Source organism: Thunnus thynnus, chromosome 15, assembly GCF_963924715.1.
Source record: "Thunnus thynnus chromosome 15, fThuThy2.1, whole genome shotgun sequence".
Classification (NCBI taxonomy): Eukaryota; Metazoa; Chordata; class Actinopteri; order Scombriformes; family Scombridae; genus Thunnus; species Thunnus thynnus.
This window is the reverse complement of record NC_089531.1, coordinates 19,641,196-19,659,560: the sequence shown is the minus strand read 5'-3', so window position 1 is coordinate 19,659,560 and position 18,365 is coordinate 19,641,196. Positions and strand designations below refer to the sequence as shown.

General features: G+C 39.7%; 2 protein-coding genes across 2 annotated transcripts in view; both read left to right on the top strand.

Annotated features, from left to right (window-relative positions):
- Positions 1–946: 946 nt before the first annotated feature.
- On the top strand, positions 947–3,402 carry tfpi2 (tissue factor pathway inhibitor 2). The gene is made up of 5 exons (XM_067611209.1): positions 947–1,106; positions 1,353–1,523; positions 1,778–1,957; positions 2,357–2,530; positions 2,973–3,402. Exons 1-5 carry the CDS (start codon positions 1,034–1,036, stop codon positions 3,053–3,055), a joined length of 681 nt encoding a protein of 226 aa, XP_067467310.1. The 5' UTR covers positions 947–1,033; the 3' UTR covers positions 3,056–3,402.
- A 7,942-nt stretch (positions 3,403–11,344) lies between these two features.
- The window catches only part of calcr (calcitonin receptor), a 71,145-nt gene continuing 64,124 nt past the window's right edge, over positions 11,345–18,365 (top strand). Inside the window, exon 1 of the mRNA XM_067611208.1 lies at positions 11,345–11,764. The gene's annotated coding sequence lies outside the window, so the exon portion shown is untranslated. The remainder of the gene's footprint in view (positions 11,765–18,365) is intronic.

The following is an 18,365-nucleotide window of genomic DNA, read 5'->3' as shown; positions in this document are numbered from 1 at the left end:
TTATGTATAAACAATTATCTATTTTTACTATATGTTGCAAATTAAATTTGGATTTTTTTCTATTCTGACACAGTTTTTAATTTCATATATGGGTCAAGGGGTGGTGCCTCATGTTTCAGGTCACTTTGATAAGACGGCTAATCTGTATTTAGCCTCCCCCTGTCAAGGTGGAGATGCATCATTGTCCTAAACATGACTGCATGGCAGTTTTCCAACAACATAAAGGCAACCTTAACTTAAATGTTATAACTGGATTGAATCCGGCATCTGGATCCTTGTAGGAATAGGGGATTCAGATTTAAACTCTATTTTATTGTGCATTTTGTCTTTAGTTTTCAGATAATGCTGCTTTCAAGTTTAAGGAATGGAGACCTTGAGCGTTCAGTGGTGCAAGACATTACTGTTTCGTTAAGAGAAAGTTGGCAATCATTAAGCATAACAAAAGATATCATAGACCAAAAGGCTGGAAATGGAGGTGACAGTGCTTTCAGGTTTTGAGGCTTTGAGGGAAAATGTGTGTGTGTCTGTGTGTGTGTGTGTGTGTGTGTGTGTGTGTGTGTGTGTGCACGTGGGATAAGAGACAGCCAGTGAGACAGCTATGTAATGGGAATTTGCCAGGATGTATCAGACATGTAAGATGTTATGGTTTGAAGTGTCTGTTTCTTAGAAACATCATTGTTATTGACATAATTCATCCCTGTGCATCAGCAGCATGATCATCGTCACCACCATCATCATCGTAAGTGGCCAGTGACAGTGACATAATGAATTTAACTTAATATTACATTTGGGTTAAATATCCCCTTAGTCACTAGAGTGACAGTTTTCTACGGAAATACAACATTAAAACGTCCCTCTCTGATGTCATTAACGACTCTCATCACTTCACTAATCTTACACAGAAGTATGGAAATGAGTCATTAAATCTCCGCCCCTTATTTCCCTTAGGAAACACTCCAGAAAAGTATAAAACTGCGCTGGTTGGGATGGTCTTGAGAGCGGAAAAGACTGGAATTGGAGCAAAAGTTGCACAATGGAGTTTTGCATATTATCAATAATTGCACTTCTGTCCTCGTTTTACAACGTTTTGGCGTTGCCACCTAAAGGTAATGGAGTAAGAGAAACTAACAGCGTTTTTTTTTTTCCTCGTGCCTTCAGTTTTTACTTCTCTTTAAACTTTTTCATTGTTGGCCATGTTTTGACCTCGGGCGCAAGACATGTTGGCATTACAGATACTCAGTTTGGCGACTGCTTAAGGCGCAGCACTGTTTACAACTTACTTTAATACTATATCGCCTTTTTTAGTCGGGTGTTTTCGTGCTTCAATAATAGTATTTTTTGCTGCTTTTCAGACGTGTGTCTCCTTCAAGTCGACGAGGGACCTTGCAGAGGTGAAATAGAGCGCTATCACTACAACACTATCACCCAGAAGTGCGAGATTTTCTACTATGGAGGGTGCCAAGGAAATGCCAATAACTTCAAAAGTTACCAGGAGTGCCACAAAACATGTTACAAAATCCCAAGTAAGTTCTCAATGTGATGAGGATACACTTAAGATGATGGTGACCTTTCCCACTTCTGAAAGTTCTTGAATGTATACTGAGTGTGGTATTTGATATTAAAAAAAAAATGTACCCTGAAAACTAAGACATTCATAAGTGCATTTTTTTTTTTAATTCTAGGCCTGTTTAAGTTAGTACTTATTGTGGAAAAGGTGCACCTCAGTGTGTCACATGATCTTATTCCTAACCTCAAACCATGTCATTCTTTTCACCAGAGATTCCCCAAGTCTGTAGGTTCCCTAAAGAGGAGGGACCCTGCCGTGCCCTCTTCAGCCGCTACTTCTTCAACATGACCACCATGCAGTGTGAGCACTTTTATTATGGTGGCTGCAATGGGAATTCAAATCGCTTCCAAGATCTCCCCTCTTGCATGGAGTACTGCAGTCCAAGAAAAAGTTAGTAAAAACTTATTCACCTTGATGTGTCGCCACTGAACAGCCCTGAAGGGATGCTCAGTGGCGGCACTCTGTGCATGTATGACAATAGAAAAACCAAATCAAACACTGACATAGCAGTGATGATTCGAATGATGATTAGATTCCAGGTTTGAATTACACATAACTATTTCACATGAAAAATGATTCATCAAACCTTTGTGAGAATGCAAAATAGATAAAAATATGTCAGTCATAAATAATTAAACAATCTCTGGAAAAAATGTCGTTGCACTTTAGAAAAAACAATCAAAAATGTAAGACATTTGGAATTTATTTGAAACAAATTCTTCTGATTGTTCTCTGATCCAAAAACTATGATCGTCAGGCTCATTGCATGCTTTTTGATTTATTTTACAGCTGTTCCTGTGCTCTGCCTGGATCCTCTGGACAAGGGGAAATGTTCAGCTTCCATACCAAGATATTACTACAACACAGCCAGCAAGATGTGTGAGGAGTTCATCTACTCTGGCTGTGGAGGGAGCAGCAACAACTTTGTCTCGCGGCAGAGCTGCATGGACGTGTGTGTTAAAGGTGTGTGAGTAGGGAATGTATGTGGTGAAAGTTTCCACCCAGAAGCCAGTAATTGAAGATGATGACTGTGGGAGAATAACAGTAGCAGACTTCTTAATTCAATAATTACAGTGTTTGGATTCCCACTCGGGCCCACTTGTTGGTTTGGATTTGGAGAGAATTCAGAAAAGTCAGAGGGGACTTGGGAGGAACCCAAATAATGCTTAGCTGATTTCAATATCAGGCTGAAAAAATGCTTGGCATCTGAAGAAAGCATTAGCATACACACAGGGATGATGTTCTCCAAACCATTTATGCACTGTAGCCAATCATTATTTTATAACTGAAAGGAAACCTAGGAAAATCTAACCCAGTATATAACTACAAAGTTTTATAGTTTGATTATCAACAGACAACATTTAAAATCATATACTAATCAGTTGTTATACATTTTTTGTTCCAGGAGGGAAAAAGCACACCACCCAAAGAAAAATGCGTCGCCTGAGAAGAAATAGAAATAATCGCATCACTTTCTGGCGAACATAGACGTCTGTGACTTTCTCGGGGATTCTCACCTGGACAAGGACAGAGCGGAGACTAACATTTATTAAACTGACGTTGTTTATGCCAAAAATATCAACCAGGTCGTCATTGCTGTTCATTTTACTGGAAGAGATTTTAGTGGAATATACACAAATGTCGACTGTAGTCGTCTGTAATACTGTATGAGCTAATTTCAAATGTGATTATACTGTATGTTGTTGACAAAGTTTATTACTACTGCACTAGTGTTCCAGATTCTGTATTTTTTATACTTTATGTATATAATATATCTTTTGTATGAGTAACACATTATAATGGTGAACTTTTTTGATAAAATATATGGAATTTTATGAAGTATTGTGCCATTTTTTTATACTTATACGCTGCTGTTTTCAGGAAATTACAGTTCTGTGTGGTATCTGAATAACTCAAAATCACTGAAGAGTAACGTTCAAGAGTGTCTTTATTGTTTCTACACAAGTGCAACACTACAGGAAAAAAAAAAAACAGGCTAGGCTGGTTTCTTCACTTTCTCTCAGTCACTTTCACTTTATCTCTAGGCCTCTTCCATTTTTTTTTTACTAATGCTGCTTCACTCGTCTTCCCCCCTTATCTGGTAATACTTTGCAAGCCACTCAAGCCTATCTGGTTTGCCTCAGCAAAACTGTGAATCAGGAAGGAAGCAATCACGGGGCCTCTACTGCAGCAGGTTCATTAGAACTTTGCATGTTTAGAGGAGAGGAAGCGGCAGGTTTACAAAATGTGAATCATGAGCTTCCAGCAGTGTTGTTTGATAATTATAATGAAGTAATGCCGCATTACAAACAATTATAATGGCAAACCAGCATGCATCCATGCATGAATACAATGTATGTTAATGTATTTGACACACATTTTCTCCCATGCTCAATTTTTTGAATACGATTTTGCAATGTTGTATTTTCTTTTATGACACAGTCTCAGATTTACCACATGTGAAATCAGATTTTACTGTAAGCCCGTTAAGGGAAGGAAGCTATAAATTCAAAGTATCTATATCCTGACTGTCCTAAATCTTCTCTTTGTTCCATCTCCTATAATAGAATAGTTGAGGCACTGTGTGATTTTTCAGACAATAAATATTTATGGATGATATCAAAGGATACTGCTCACCCATTGGGCTTGGCTATAAATAGCAATAAAAGGTAATACATCTGGCTAGGCCCTCTGCTATTAAGAACCAAAGCTAAATCATCTATTAGATAGCAATATGAGAGAGGATGTCATCCTAATAGTCTGTATACAGCTTCTCAAAAGCAACATAGTCTTGAAATCATCATTACCGCTTGCACTGGAACAGGTGGTTTGGGGATCTGAGATTAAGATTACTTTGACCTCCTGCCCTTTGAAGTAAACTTTTCTTCTCTATACCTTGTAAAACATACTGTTTAAGAGATGTAGAAAGCAGCAAAGCAAAAGAGGAGTCTCAAATCTCATCCAGTACAGGTCAGTGGTCATTGGTGTCTTTTCTAAAGCTGCAAAACAATGGCTGATGCACAGAAAAGTAAGCAAGATGCTCAAAACAACCTATTTGCTATTCACTCTTTTTCTATTGCAGCTGCTCAACATCTAATTCTATAATGATAACAGATATTTTATTGAGTTTGGGTTTAATTACACCTTGCATCAACATATTCTTACAGTCTGTTTTAATCACCAAACGAAGTGTTTGAGATGACACAAACTGACTCAATGGTTGACTTTTAATTACAACAAAGCTCTGTCTTGGAACATTAATGCATGGCAATATGATACTGATTACAAAAGATTTGGTGTAGTTCAGAGGGCTCCAGATGAATTGATCCTGCTTGGGTTACTTCATTAGCTGCAGTACATTAAGCAGTTTAAGCAATTTTGCGCTCATTCTCAATGGTGATTAATAGGCATTCACACTCAAACATGGTTCTCATCTAAAACAAGATTAATTCCATGTATCTTTAACCATTTGTCATACACTAATATTGTGGTTTTAAAAGTTGCCATTAAATTACTATACTCATTTCAGAGTATAAACATGTAGAATGACTGTGTTGAGAAATGGTTTTGAATTCACTGTTAAATACCAAATACTTGCTCAGAGTGTGCTAATTTATCATGTAACATGATACCAAATGAATATATCATTCTGCCAGGATGTTTCAGCCTACTGTAGGAGAGTATCTTAGACGCCCCCTGGTGGCATTTTTATATGTCTAACAACAACCAAAAGCAAACAAGTAGCAACTTTACTGCTTTCTTTTTGGGTACAATACACTATAAATTAACTTATAATGGATTTTTTTTTGCAAATCCTAAAATTAAATGAGCCGTTCTAATGACTGCATTAAAGAAACTATTAAACTGCAGATACTACACATTTTGCAGGCTCTTGTAGTTACAATACGCTTCAGAACTCCAGAGCAGCCCACACTAAACTGCTCAGGTGTTCACTCAGCAGCATTTCCTATATTGTTTTGGTTTTTTTTTTAATAAGCACTGCCTCCAGAGTGCTCTCACCTGCTTTGGCAGCATCGGAGCTACATGGTTTCCTATTTTTATTCTATGTGTTTGGCACAGAACCAATTCATCAAGATGAGAAAAACCAACCTTAAGCAGATAGAACAGTATAAAATATGACAAATGACAGTATTCACTCATGTGCTGGTGTCTCCAAAGCCAGAAACAGGAAATCCATTACATTTGTGATATTATCAACAAAGCTATCTTGTCTATAGATTAATGGGTAAATTCCCTCGCTAATATCACAGGATGTGAGCACTATGGTTTATAAATGTTGGTGTTGAACAGAAACAAGTCACATTGGGTATAAAGTCTCAATTTTATCCACTAAATCACAGCAGTATAAGTGTGTTGCCGGACTTGCTGACAGCTTTTGAGCTCTGGCGACAGGAGTAACACACTGCATGCAAATTGAAGTGATTTTTTTTATTTTTTTATTTTAAAGATACATCATTTCTGAGCTGTCAGCGCTTGGTCTGTTTAAACTGTAGACCAAACATGTCAAGAGGCTTCTGGCTTCCACGCGGCCTTCCCTGCCACGACATGGCATCAGAGTTTCCCCCGACATCCATCACACTCTGTTGGGTAGAGTGGAACACCTCTCCCCTCACACAACTAAGACTGATGACTCTGGTGATGAAAATCTTGGCTGCTTTTTTACTGTCTACCTGGCTGCCAAACTCATGTAGCTATTGTATAATTAAACATGTCAGACCACTCCATGCTACTGTTTCCGAGATACCCTCGCAGGTGCAGGTTACCAGCTGATTCCCAGACGAATGCCAACAGAAAGAGATTAATTTGTCAACGTGCAGTGTTCCTTGTGCACTTGTGTGTAGTAGAGACTTACTAACAGTCATTACACTTCCTCACCCGCACAACCCGCTCCCTCATGTAATTTCACCCACCTTTGGCTTTAACGGTGCAGTAATCGATTTTTGAGATGAATACTAATTTATACAGTTCTACGGCAGACTCTTGTTTAGGTAAATTCAGAGTGTTCTATCCTAGTGTATAAAGGTTAAAGATTATTTGAACAAAAGAGACAGAAACGGCCTGTGGAGTGGACAGCGGTCTTTACTGGTTACAATCATACTGTGCTTTTGTTGCTGGAGAGTAGAATCTCTTTTGCAGTAGATGACTCAGAGCTGTAAATAAATCTACTGCTTTCACCCTCCCGCAAATGTGCCAGACTCCTTTTTCATCAAAGTTGGGAAGATTAAAAATGATTTGAGCAGAACGAACAAATGCAGATGCCTATTTTTCCCCGAGCCAGATGATTTTTTTTCCTTTTTCCCCCACACAATTGAAAAGTGATAAAAAAATAAAATAAAATAAATAAAGATTTCAATCTGAGCTGGAGCTTCCTCTTTGCCTGTATGCTTCAATTACCACCTTCGCAGAGGTTAAAGACTTTATATTGAGCTCCCATTCAGCAGTTCTCTGCAGACTCGGCAGCTAAATACATTGGCACAATTGAATTTTCTGCTTAATAATGGCTTTTTAATATATATTACATTTAAGAAAGCTGACCCACCACATGCTCCCCAGAGGAGGGTTGAAGAGAGGAACTGCAAATACCCTGAATAAGCAGATTGTACGCCAACTATAGGTGAGGAACAATCTGTCTTTTGTGATGTTGTGTCCTGCTGCAAACTGGAAATAATTTAGTAGACTGATCGATGGACTGAGAGAGGATATAAAGTGACAGTTCTGCTTAAGATTTTGGTGATCAATAACTGTGAATATCATAACAACAGGCAGCAAGATGTCTGAACTTTAGTAGTATTATTTTGTCATTAAATGCAGACTGACATCACAAATGGGCCCTTTCACAGCAGACATTTTGACTTGTTATTGTAGGGAAAGCACCAGTGTTAGTAATAACATTAACATTAGGCTCCATTCCAGTCAAGTGTCAGAAAGACATGACAGGGTGACAGTGAGCCAACATGCACAACACCAGAACCCTGAATCTGAGCAGCTAAATGAAATTCAGCCATTGTTAAACTTATCATTTACTTTTCCCACTGTGACATGTCAAAATGTCCTCTGTGAACAAGGCTAGGCCTGTTTAGAGTGCAACAAATGTGTATTAGATTTAATCTGCACGTGTTTAGTGATGTACTATCAAAGAATCTTTACATAATTTACCGAAACATCACAACGACACAGATGAGCTTTAAGCCAGTTAAACAAAAGAACCATGTAGATTTTTTTTTTCTTTTTGAAAAGTCTATACTATGAATGTAGGAGGAGACTTACTGTTGAAATCAATCATCTGACCTCACTGCTATGACTTCATCTTCAAGCTTATGTTTGGTATGTAACAATCAAAGGGAAGGTTGTGTTGAAAGATAAGGTCAGATTTTTTCAAGTTCATCTTTATACAATACTCACATGTATTATACAGTATAAAATCTGTACAAACAAGCCTTCAACACCAAATCTGAACTTCTTTACACACTTAACCAATGTTACTGTCCAAATAAGTAGCTTTTAAAAGTGGAGATCCCTTTTCTGGTGCCTGAAAGTACTGTTGTCCAGCCAGGATTATCTTTTAACCACAAAAGCCACAGAAACAATCCTGATGCGAACATTTCCTCCAGTGTAATAACTCCTGCTGGCCATAAAATTAGGGTTACGGTTATTTAGGGTTAGGGTTATTCTCAGTCCTTTTTTTTACTGAGAATATCATTGACTCTGACTTGTGTCAGTGCATCAAGTTCATACAGAAACCTTGAAACAAAACCTAAAGAAAAGCATGCGTTTCAATCCTATTATACAGCTCCATCTTGCCTTAAGATGAGCAGCAAAGAAACATTAAAGTGATTATATCATCTGTTGAGACAAATCCTTAAAACTGCCCCATAGAAAATGAAATGAAGTCCTTGACAGCGATGGTTTTACTGGGACACGGGCAGACTTCCTGATTCACAGCTGGAAGCCAACATTAAAATCAGACATATATGAATGCCACGGACAGACACATTACCCACTCATCTGGTGACATCACCCATTCAAGTCTCAATGGTGTTACTTCCAACGGAGACACCAGAGTGGTCTGTGTTTGTAGATGGGATTTTTCTGTATAAAATCTTTGGAAATGCTTGTAATGTTTTTACTTGACATAGTTTTTGTTTCTAATTTGAAACCCAGCAATCAGTCATCATCTGTGCTTTCAGTCTCTCTTTTATCATGCATAATTGGCAGAAGCGCACACGGTGCTCTTTAACCTTTGATGATAACAATCATTCCAGCCTCATCTCTTGTTTGTAGGTTTTTCAATATCCCCGAGACAAAAATATAATAATAATTACATTCCTCCATGGCAGGATATGATGCAGAGACGGCCTATTAATTTTATACTGTGAACCGATATCGATGACACTGGCACCAAACTCACACGGCCTTTTCTCCTGCATCATTATCCTCCAGATTCACAACCCAGCAAGTCCTGCAAAACAGGCGTCTCTCCAGCTCCATTTTCCTCATTCGTCCACCTTCCATCATCACCACAACTAACCATAATGAGGGGATTCAGAGAAGAGGACTTGCTTTTTCATGGAAGTGTTCTCAAACCACAATACCATCTGCAGCATGGCTGCAAATGTGACCAATCAAAGTGGGGGTTCTGCCAAGAGGGATTTTTGATAAGACTACGGTGTTGCATGTTCAGAATGACTTGTGGATAGGGAAAAATGGTAAAAAAAATTCCTTGAAGTAGAAAGAAGAGCCAAATCTGTCACTGACAACCTAAAAATGAATTGCTTCCTTTTCCTTAGATGACAGTTTTTCGTGCTGTCCAGAAATCTGTGCAACTGGAAAGTCCCATTTTTTGTGATATATCATGATTTAGGGTTAATCTAATTAACTTAATGTGTGCATGTCAAATGTAGCTGACAAGTTGTTTTCAACGTTGGAAGATGACTAACATTCCCAAGTAGATTGTGTTTGTCCACTCCTCTCCTTCTCCCGGGTGGATGTCCTGTCTTTTCCTGCTTTCTGCTGGTTTGAAAGGCAGCACTGCTTGTTTGCAGATCTTCCTGGCTTTAGAGATGACAGTCAGTTATAATATGTTATAAATATGCAGCTACATGGCTACCACTGTGTGTATTTGTGTGTGTGTTTGTGTGTGTGTGTGTGTGTGTGTGTGTGTGTGTGTGTGTGTGTGTGTGTGTGTGTGCGTGAGATGAAGAGAGATGAGTGTTAAATTTGTGATGACGGGAATGGCAGACAAACACCTGCTTGTGTTGTAATTAAGTGTAAAGAGAAAGTTGCGGAACAAAAAGACAACAATGAGGAGACACTTCCTGTTTTTTTAAGTACTCCCTAAGGGGATTATTTCTGTTTTATACACTACAAGCTATCTAAATGCCAAGCTGGACTACCAGACATCAAATTGCCAATAAGGAAATCATCTGCTAGGTGAGTGTTCATCAAGGCATGAAGACTAAATAGGATAGACAGTCTCAAATACTCAGGAAAACCTATAAGGATGATGATTGGATATTTGACTGCATCTGCCAGCAACTCATCAGTGGTCCCCCAGAATTCAACTTGGTTTGCAGCTTTGACAAATGAATAAAAAGGCTGTTTACAACGTGATTAATTCCCATGCTTTGTCACACAGTAATGATGATGATATAGAGGGAAATGCAGCAGTATAGGCCACAATAATGAGGTGGAGCTTGATGAGTTGGAGCTCTTTTTAGCCCTGTTCTCAGTTATCAGTTAATTATTGTCACATTGAAAAATATTTTTCTGCGACGACGCCCTGTTTCCATCATGTCCGCTGCTGACTATAATGCCACTAAAAAAGTCTGCTTGTTGAAAAGAGCAGATCCTAGAGTTTAGGCTTATACGCTTAGGTTTAGGTTGGGATTTAAAGTCCCCATCCACTCAAAAATGAAATTGCTTATTGTTACTTCACTTGGATGTTTGAGCTTCACTGTGCAGAGTGATGCCTGTGTAGAGTGTGACAAAAGAAGGCTGTTTTCACATTCATCTGCTGAAAATGGAAAGTTTCTCTGAGCTCACCACCACTGTCCAATATGCAATGTGCTGTACACAAGTGGAAACTTGAAGCCTCCACTGCACATACAGCACAGTGAGAATGGACTTTTCAGTGAAGCAGGAGGAATCTTGTGTCCAGTAGTACCTTTGAAATGAAAAATATTTGCAAATTTTTCAATAAAGGAGAAGAAATAGATATAATTTTAAGATTTTTTTTTAACAGTCGAAAAAAAAAACCCATTTGATTACCATTCATGTGTCTTAAAACAGGTGGATGGGATCTCATAGGTCGTTTGCAGACAGTCCTGATAGTGTGACTTTTGGACTATAATGTGTGAGGGATTGATTTCAGAAGCATAGTGATTAGATATTCAGTTTGATAATCAACTAATTTATTAACTGATAATATGAGCTTTGACTAATCCTGTGTAAAAAAAAATAGCCTATATTTGATGACAAGAGATTTATAAATTAAAATAAATACATAATCCAATTCACTTTTCTACATCTCTTTAAATCCTCACCTGCAAGGAGATAAAGGAGATGCTATCTATTGCTGCACACAGTATATCACGTCAACAAGGTCATTTTAAAGTCACTTCTGAGCATCCCACATATATTGTGGCGTTATGATTTTCTGGTAATGGGGTTTATTTTAGCACCGGTGTCCAGAGGAGTGTCCAAACCGATACCCTATGGAGAAGTTGCTTCTCCTCTCCTCCGCTGTGTGTGTCTTTAACGCACAGCCAGAGATAAGGCGAGGAGGAGCTCCACCACACGCTCGTCCGCGTAAACGGGAGGCTGTTTAGACGCACTTGGATTACCGGGCAGTCAACTGTCACCTCTCATAACTGCTACAGACCGGCGCCCTGCCCCGCGCTCCTCCGCCGCGCGCCATCGCCGGTCATTAATTCATCTCATAAAAAAGGTAGACACCTGGGCAAAGCCGCGGCAGTAGTAGCATTTGATTGATTTTTATTGTGTTTTTTCATCACCCTGGATGAGAAAAAAAAGTTTTTTTTATTGACTCTGCGTTAAATAGGAGCGCAGAAACTGGGAGTCAGCCTCGGAGGAAGGACAACACCGGGGCTTCTCTGAACCTCCTCAGCATCTGTTTCTTTCACTTGGGCTGCGATTTCTAAAATCTGTTGAAGTAAGGTAAGCCACTGGCTGAGGTTTTCTTTTAGGGTATTAACTTCTTTAAGTCACTGATGGAAAAGGTGTATAGATTATTCAGGTAATGCGATGATATTTTCAGTTTGTCATTCAGTTTAAAGCCTAATTTACCTTATTTTATGTCACATATTCTACACCTATGAAAGAGAATCCGCGGCTTTTTGCATGAGATGACGCTATGTGAATTGGATTTTCATTTTTCCTGCGCTGTAATCGGATTATTATTATATGGTGTGTTGAAGGGGCGTTTAAATCTAAACACCAGTTTAGTTTAAGATCATTTTAAGCAAAGGAAAAATTCAGAGAATGCAGAATGTGACTCATCCTAGTCTCATGTTGTGCTGGATGATGCTCTATATCTGCCACAAGTAAAACTCAAGTAAAGGCTGAACAGAGTCCTCATTAGATTTAATTGTGTAATGAGTGCATGGATTACACACACAGCAGTGAAATCAATCTTTTTGGAGTTCCTCTTGAAGGAATCCTGGGTATTGCAATAACCCGCTGGGTATTTAACACAAGTTAATGCTCAGTAATGCCACAGTCAACTTCTGCAGATTGAATACTCCCCTGTGAATCAATCTAAATTTAAAGAAGGATTTTCAATAGTTGAGTACAAACTGTGCAGATAAGACAGCGACGTGTCCTCCTCTTTGCATCCAACGACTCTCGAAGAAGTGTGTTACAGAAAAATCCCTTTAATGCCACACAGACATACATGCACCCTCGCTTCACACAGACACACGCGTGCTTGTGTTGTATTTTTTTTATAGGCTCCTGCTTCTCTTCAGAGGAATTAACAGAACAAAAATGGAGAGATGTCTGGTATGTTCCCAGCAATAAACATCATTTTACAAGCTAATAAACACAAAATAGGACACACACACATAAACACTCATGCTAATGCACAAAAGTAGACAAAGATTAAAGGTCAATGCATGTGATCTTTCTGCTCTTGCCATATTAATCACAATGCCACACTTAAAGTGCACCACGTCTGTGTAGAAGGTGAGCCTGGACTGCCTTTTGCTTTGCTCTCAGAAAGAACTGTTGACTTTGCATGAGTTATATTTTCATGAGCCAAATCCACCCAGGACTTCTTCTTCTCTTCTCCGTGAGAATTTTGGACACCGCCTTTAAACCACCCTCATGCATTCACTCTCATATTGATTATATTAGCAAATTCATGGAAGGGGAAAATAAGCATTCCTTCATGGACCCACCGGCCCACAAGCCGGAAACAAAATCAGCCAAAATCATCGCTGAACGTAGCCCGCCGCAGTTCAGTCTCCAGTAGTAGAGCAGAAAACAGAGCAGAAACTGAAGTGCTTGCCTCAAAGATGTCTGCGGCTAAATTGAGATTTTTCTTTTGGGGATTCCTTCGTATTTACGTAACCGTGTTCAGAGTAATGGCTTGTGTCATCTGGGGTTTTATTAGAGGCAATGGTGAAGTGGCTTCAGTGAGCCGATACGTCTGTGAGCAACGAGACTGATAGTGTGCAACACAGAAGAAGACAAGAATAGCAACAGACACACAGTCAGGCTGTCAAAGAAAGAGAGAGAGAGAGACAGAGACAGAGAGAGAATAAGAGAGAGAGAGACAGCACGGAATGAGAAAGACAGCAGTGAAGAGATACATGCAGAAAGGCAGGCTGAGATATGTGCAGCGCCCTGCAGTGCATTGGGCTGGGTTGGCGACGTGTCTGACTGCTTTCTGGGTCTCAAAGATAAGTTCGTCATTCATCATCCCACACGCTGTCTGTCGGTCTGCCTGTCTGTCTGGTTGGAGACTGGTGAGCGAGCAAGCGGCAAATTTGCTCCCTGTTTGAAGGGACAGGAGTGAAGCATCTAAGAGAGAGAGAGAGAGACAGAGAAAGAAGTCTGCAAGAAAAGATGAAAAATGACAGGCAAATAAGGAAAGGCCTTTAGAGGGGCATTGTACCTTGAATTCAAAAAATGTGTCAACTGTGTGTTAGATTTCAGTGGTCTCTGAATTGTTGAGGAATGATGAGGCTTTTATACCCAAATAAAAGAGGTGGATGAATGGGGAAGTTATGTAGCTTCTTTGTGCTTTTGTACCTTATTTGGGGTTTTGGACAGCAATACTCCTGTAATTCTGTGGCGCTTAGGCCAACTGCAGTGGGAATACACCATACGATGCAAATGCAAATACACTCTTGCGTGCACGGCCGTACATACACAAATACATACACAGCTTCTCACCAGCTGTCTCCTCCCCTGTCTTACACACACACACACACACACACACACACACACACACACACACACACACACACACAGACTCATGTAATTGAGACCCATCACTCAGGGAAGGGCAGCAGACCATCCACTGCCTGTTGTTATTCCTCAATATTAATCAAGCTAATGCGCCATGTTTTATTCATACGCACATGCAATGGCCCTAAACGTCACTCTGTCTGGGCATTGTAATCGTCATATTCATGAACAAGACAATGCTCAATTTACTCCTTAAGACTAACAGTGATAGTTATCTTGCTGCGCAGTACACTCTTGGCAGAACAAATCAGGGGCATCAAGCATCAAGAATCCTGCAAATAAACAGGAATCCGGTCCAGTGATGTCATTATGGAAAGGCCCATGTTGTCTTAAGCCAGTTGGACGATTTGGACAATTTTGCTGTCACGCAATTAACTACTTACACTGGCTGTTTTGCAAACCTTGAAAGAGTAAGCCAGGTTAAATGTTCTGAGAAACTGCATAATTTGGACTAACAGAGAAATGTGACACATTGAGGGTTGGAGTTCCAGTGCTAGCAAGCCATACATCAGGCTACGACAGATCCAAGGGTGTGGTTTAACCTTTTCTATTACATAATAAATAGGACTGTGTTGTCGGAGCCAGAGGTCAGGATTTACTTCTTCATTTCATGCTACCATACAACAGCGCACAGCTGGGTCTGTGTAAAATGATAAAGACATTTAAAGAACAGCAAGAGACACTAAAGTTGACTTAGCTGAAACTATTGAGCAAGCTGGAATGGTTATAGGATGTGATTAAAGTTAAGTGTTGCAATATGTGCAGCGCAGCTGTACCCATTCTGTCCATCTTTCATGTTACTCCGCTCTCAGTTCTCTGTATGAGTCAGATATGAACTTTATTCAGGCAAATGCTCCTATTCATGATTTTCCATGAAGACAAGAGGGATCTGCTGTCATAAAATTTAATTTCACAGTCATCTGTTGCAGTTATCTCCGCCCCGTTAAGCTGTTTACCAAGTGCAGGTGGCTGGATGAGCGGTTTTAGAGAAGCAGAACCTTGCAATATTTGCATGTGATTTCTGCTTCAACTGGGTGAAGACTTAAGGAACTTAAGCCACATTACATTTGTGAAACACAAAAGATCTCTATTTCAATTTAGTTATTACTTTAATACGAATAGAACCATCCATTTTATGCAATGATACATCTCACTATTGTAAATAATTCTGTATCTTCAGCACTGCATATAGTGAACAGCTACAGTAGTATCAATAGGTGGTGCTAGAATAGAGTGAATGACTGATGACTCAGTAAACAGGGATCTATACAACAGAGGTGGCATGAGAAGTGTGTGAGTGTGTGTGTGTGTGTGGGTGTGTGTGTTTGTAAGTAAGACAGCGATACAGAGAGATCCATTTCTGATGGTTCAACATTTTCATATAAATGTCTTTGTGCCTCCTCTGGTGTCTGATGTCTTTCCCTCCTCCTTCAATTTGCAGGACCGCTACTTAATACGCACAGCTGCACAGCTAATGGCAAAACGTGCTCCCTGACTTCCTTGATTAATCGAATGTTCCCTATCAGAAATCATGATGATCTATCAGCAAAGATCATGAACATGCAGTTCCACATGACCTTTCTATTATTATTATTTTTAAAATCTCATCTCACAAATGTACCTTAAGGTCATAAAAAAACAAACACGGGTTTTCAAACAGAAAAGCAAATTTTCAAAATTCCTTACCTGGGCTACTATAACTTAACAGACAGCTTTTTTAAATGGTAAGGTAACTCATTATCTAATCACTGTTAGTCTGTGAGAAGGACTGATTAAAGCCTGCTTACAGCTGTTAAATTGGGCATTTAATGCAATTCAATTCTCCAGAATGGCTTCTACATTTCCACCAAGCTAAGAAAGCCGTTAACCCCCTTTAGTATCCAAAATCTTCTATTTATGCTGTCTTCAACAAGTAACTCCTCACGAACAACAATTAACAATTACCCTGCTAAATGTTTACTTCAGATAGCATACTCATTTAAGGGCTTTTGTGCCTCTGGATGTTGTGGAGCGCTTTGTAACTGTGTGTTTTAAAAAGTGCTATATAAATAAAAGCTTACTCACTTACTTACTTACTTACTATTAAAAACCAAGCATAAAGCTTTCATTGAGTGCAGGGTTGCATCATAGTAGCAGCCACATGCCAATGCGAGTCCCCTTGGATTCGATCAAAATGTCTCATACGTGTGATCAATATGCTGTCGTAAAACAAATTCTGATGCAGCCTTTTAAAGCCAACTTTCTGCAGACGCATCTCTTTCCTTTTGGATGTCTTTGACAGTAAATGGAATAAACAGGTCTGGATAAAGGATCCAATTAGCATGCTAATGTCCATGCATTTCTATTTTCTGCTGTCAGTGTAACAAGAAGTGACATACACTTGTCTCATTTTTTCCCCTTTGATCTTGCTGGTATTTGCTGCTCATTCTCTTAGATTCTGTTGTTGTTATTTTTTTAAATTTTCATTTTTTCAGTCTTTTTTATTTTCTTCAATTCACGTGCTACCATTTTTTTATTCACGTGTACCTCCAAACTACCTCATTTCATCTCCCTAGTGTCTTAACCTCATGCTCCTCCTGTCTCATTTCATCGTTCTTTTTCCCCTTTTTTGTGTTCATCAGGGGCCAGACTGAAACACACTGGTCTGCCTCCTCTTATTGGATTTCATTTTCTGTCTCTGGCTCTGTTCACACCTGGCATTAAAATGCGTCTTGGGTGATCTGATCACAAGTGGACAGCTCAAAGTACAGGTGTGAACGCACCCAAGATGAGGAGACATTGAGATCCGATAGCTCAGTCCACATTCAGACATTGTCTGGGCCACATATGGGCACATTCTTTTAGCAGTGTGTACACAAATGTGTCCTGGGCCACACTGAAGGACCGCCTACTCAACTGACGTCCTCTGCATAAGTGGCCAAGCAAGCAAGCGCCAATGCAGTCATATTAAAGTGCAAAACAACAACGGGGCTGTTGACCAGAGCAGAGAGTATGAAGTTAGCAGTACAGCTGTGAATGTAGCAGTGCAATATGTGGACAGTTTAGGCTATTTGTCAGTGAATAAATGCAGCAACTCTTCAAGACCCAAGCCAGGTTCCCGTGCCTTGCTTGCTGATGGTTAAAGTGAAGGGGGTTAGCCCTGAAGTAAGCAACAATGGGTTAGCCTAACCTGACTAGGCTCACTTAAGGTGCACTGACCTTTAAGGTGGACCAGCTATTCTCATTTTAGTGACAATCTCAGCTGCTCCTAAACAGAGAATGGAAAAATGTCTGTCTGCTGAGTCTCTCCCAAGTTTTGCTCTCCTCTGCACCACATTTGGTCTTTGCAAACGGATGTACGTGCTTATTTACATATAGAGCGGGGAAGTGAGATCCGATCACGAGTGGTCACTTGAGACACATCTGGAGACTCGTTCTAATGCCAGGTGTGAACTGACGTATTTACAGCTGTCCACTTGTAATTGGATCACACAAGATGCATGTTAATGCCAGGTGTGAACGGAACCTCTGTCCGTCTTCTCCCCTCTTCAGCTCAGTCCTCTGTTGCTGCTCTGTCATTTCACTCTTTGTCCTTCTCAGTTAATTGCTTTCTCAGTCTCCCCTGTCTTTTTCCCCATCTCTCTATTCTTTCCATCCTCCTTCTTTTCTCTAAATCTTTACATCTTCTCCCTCCACTGTTTGGATGGAAAACACTTCCTGGGGGTTTTCTGTGCCAACCCCTGATAGCTCTCTGTCGCTTGAGGAGACATGCAATCAGAGTGCACGTAACTTAGGATCACTGACACAAATGGTGGACTTTATGGTTTCTCTTGACAATATCAGTTTAAAGAGTTAAATTGGCTCTCTTTTTTCAGTGTTTAAAGTGGCTCAAAATTGGAGGTGGTAAAGTTTAGTGCAAGAAAAAAAAAAGGATTCAACCTCTCAGAATGTCCTCAATCTCCATTACAATAAGCTTCTCTGCCTTTTTGTTTGTGTTCACCTCAGATCTTACTTGCTGTTTACCAGCCAGGTGTCCTGATTATCGCTCCAGATATGCTTGTCCTTTTTCTCATAAACACTGACATTTAGAGTGACGCAGTGGAATATTTTTGGCTCCAGTTCCCCAGGATTTGACGCTCTCGCACACCACTGATGCATCTGTCTGCATACATGCCTGCAATCTGTCAAGACATGACATAGATGGTGATCTTTTTATTGATGAGAATTTGCGCTTTTCATCACAGAGAAGCCATCGCATGTCAAAGGAAGCATGAAAAGGTCACTCAAGGAATAGTTCGACATTTTG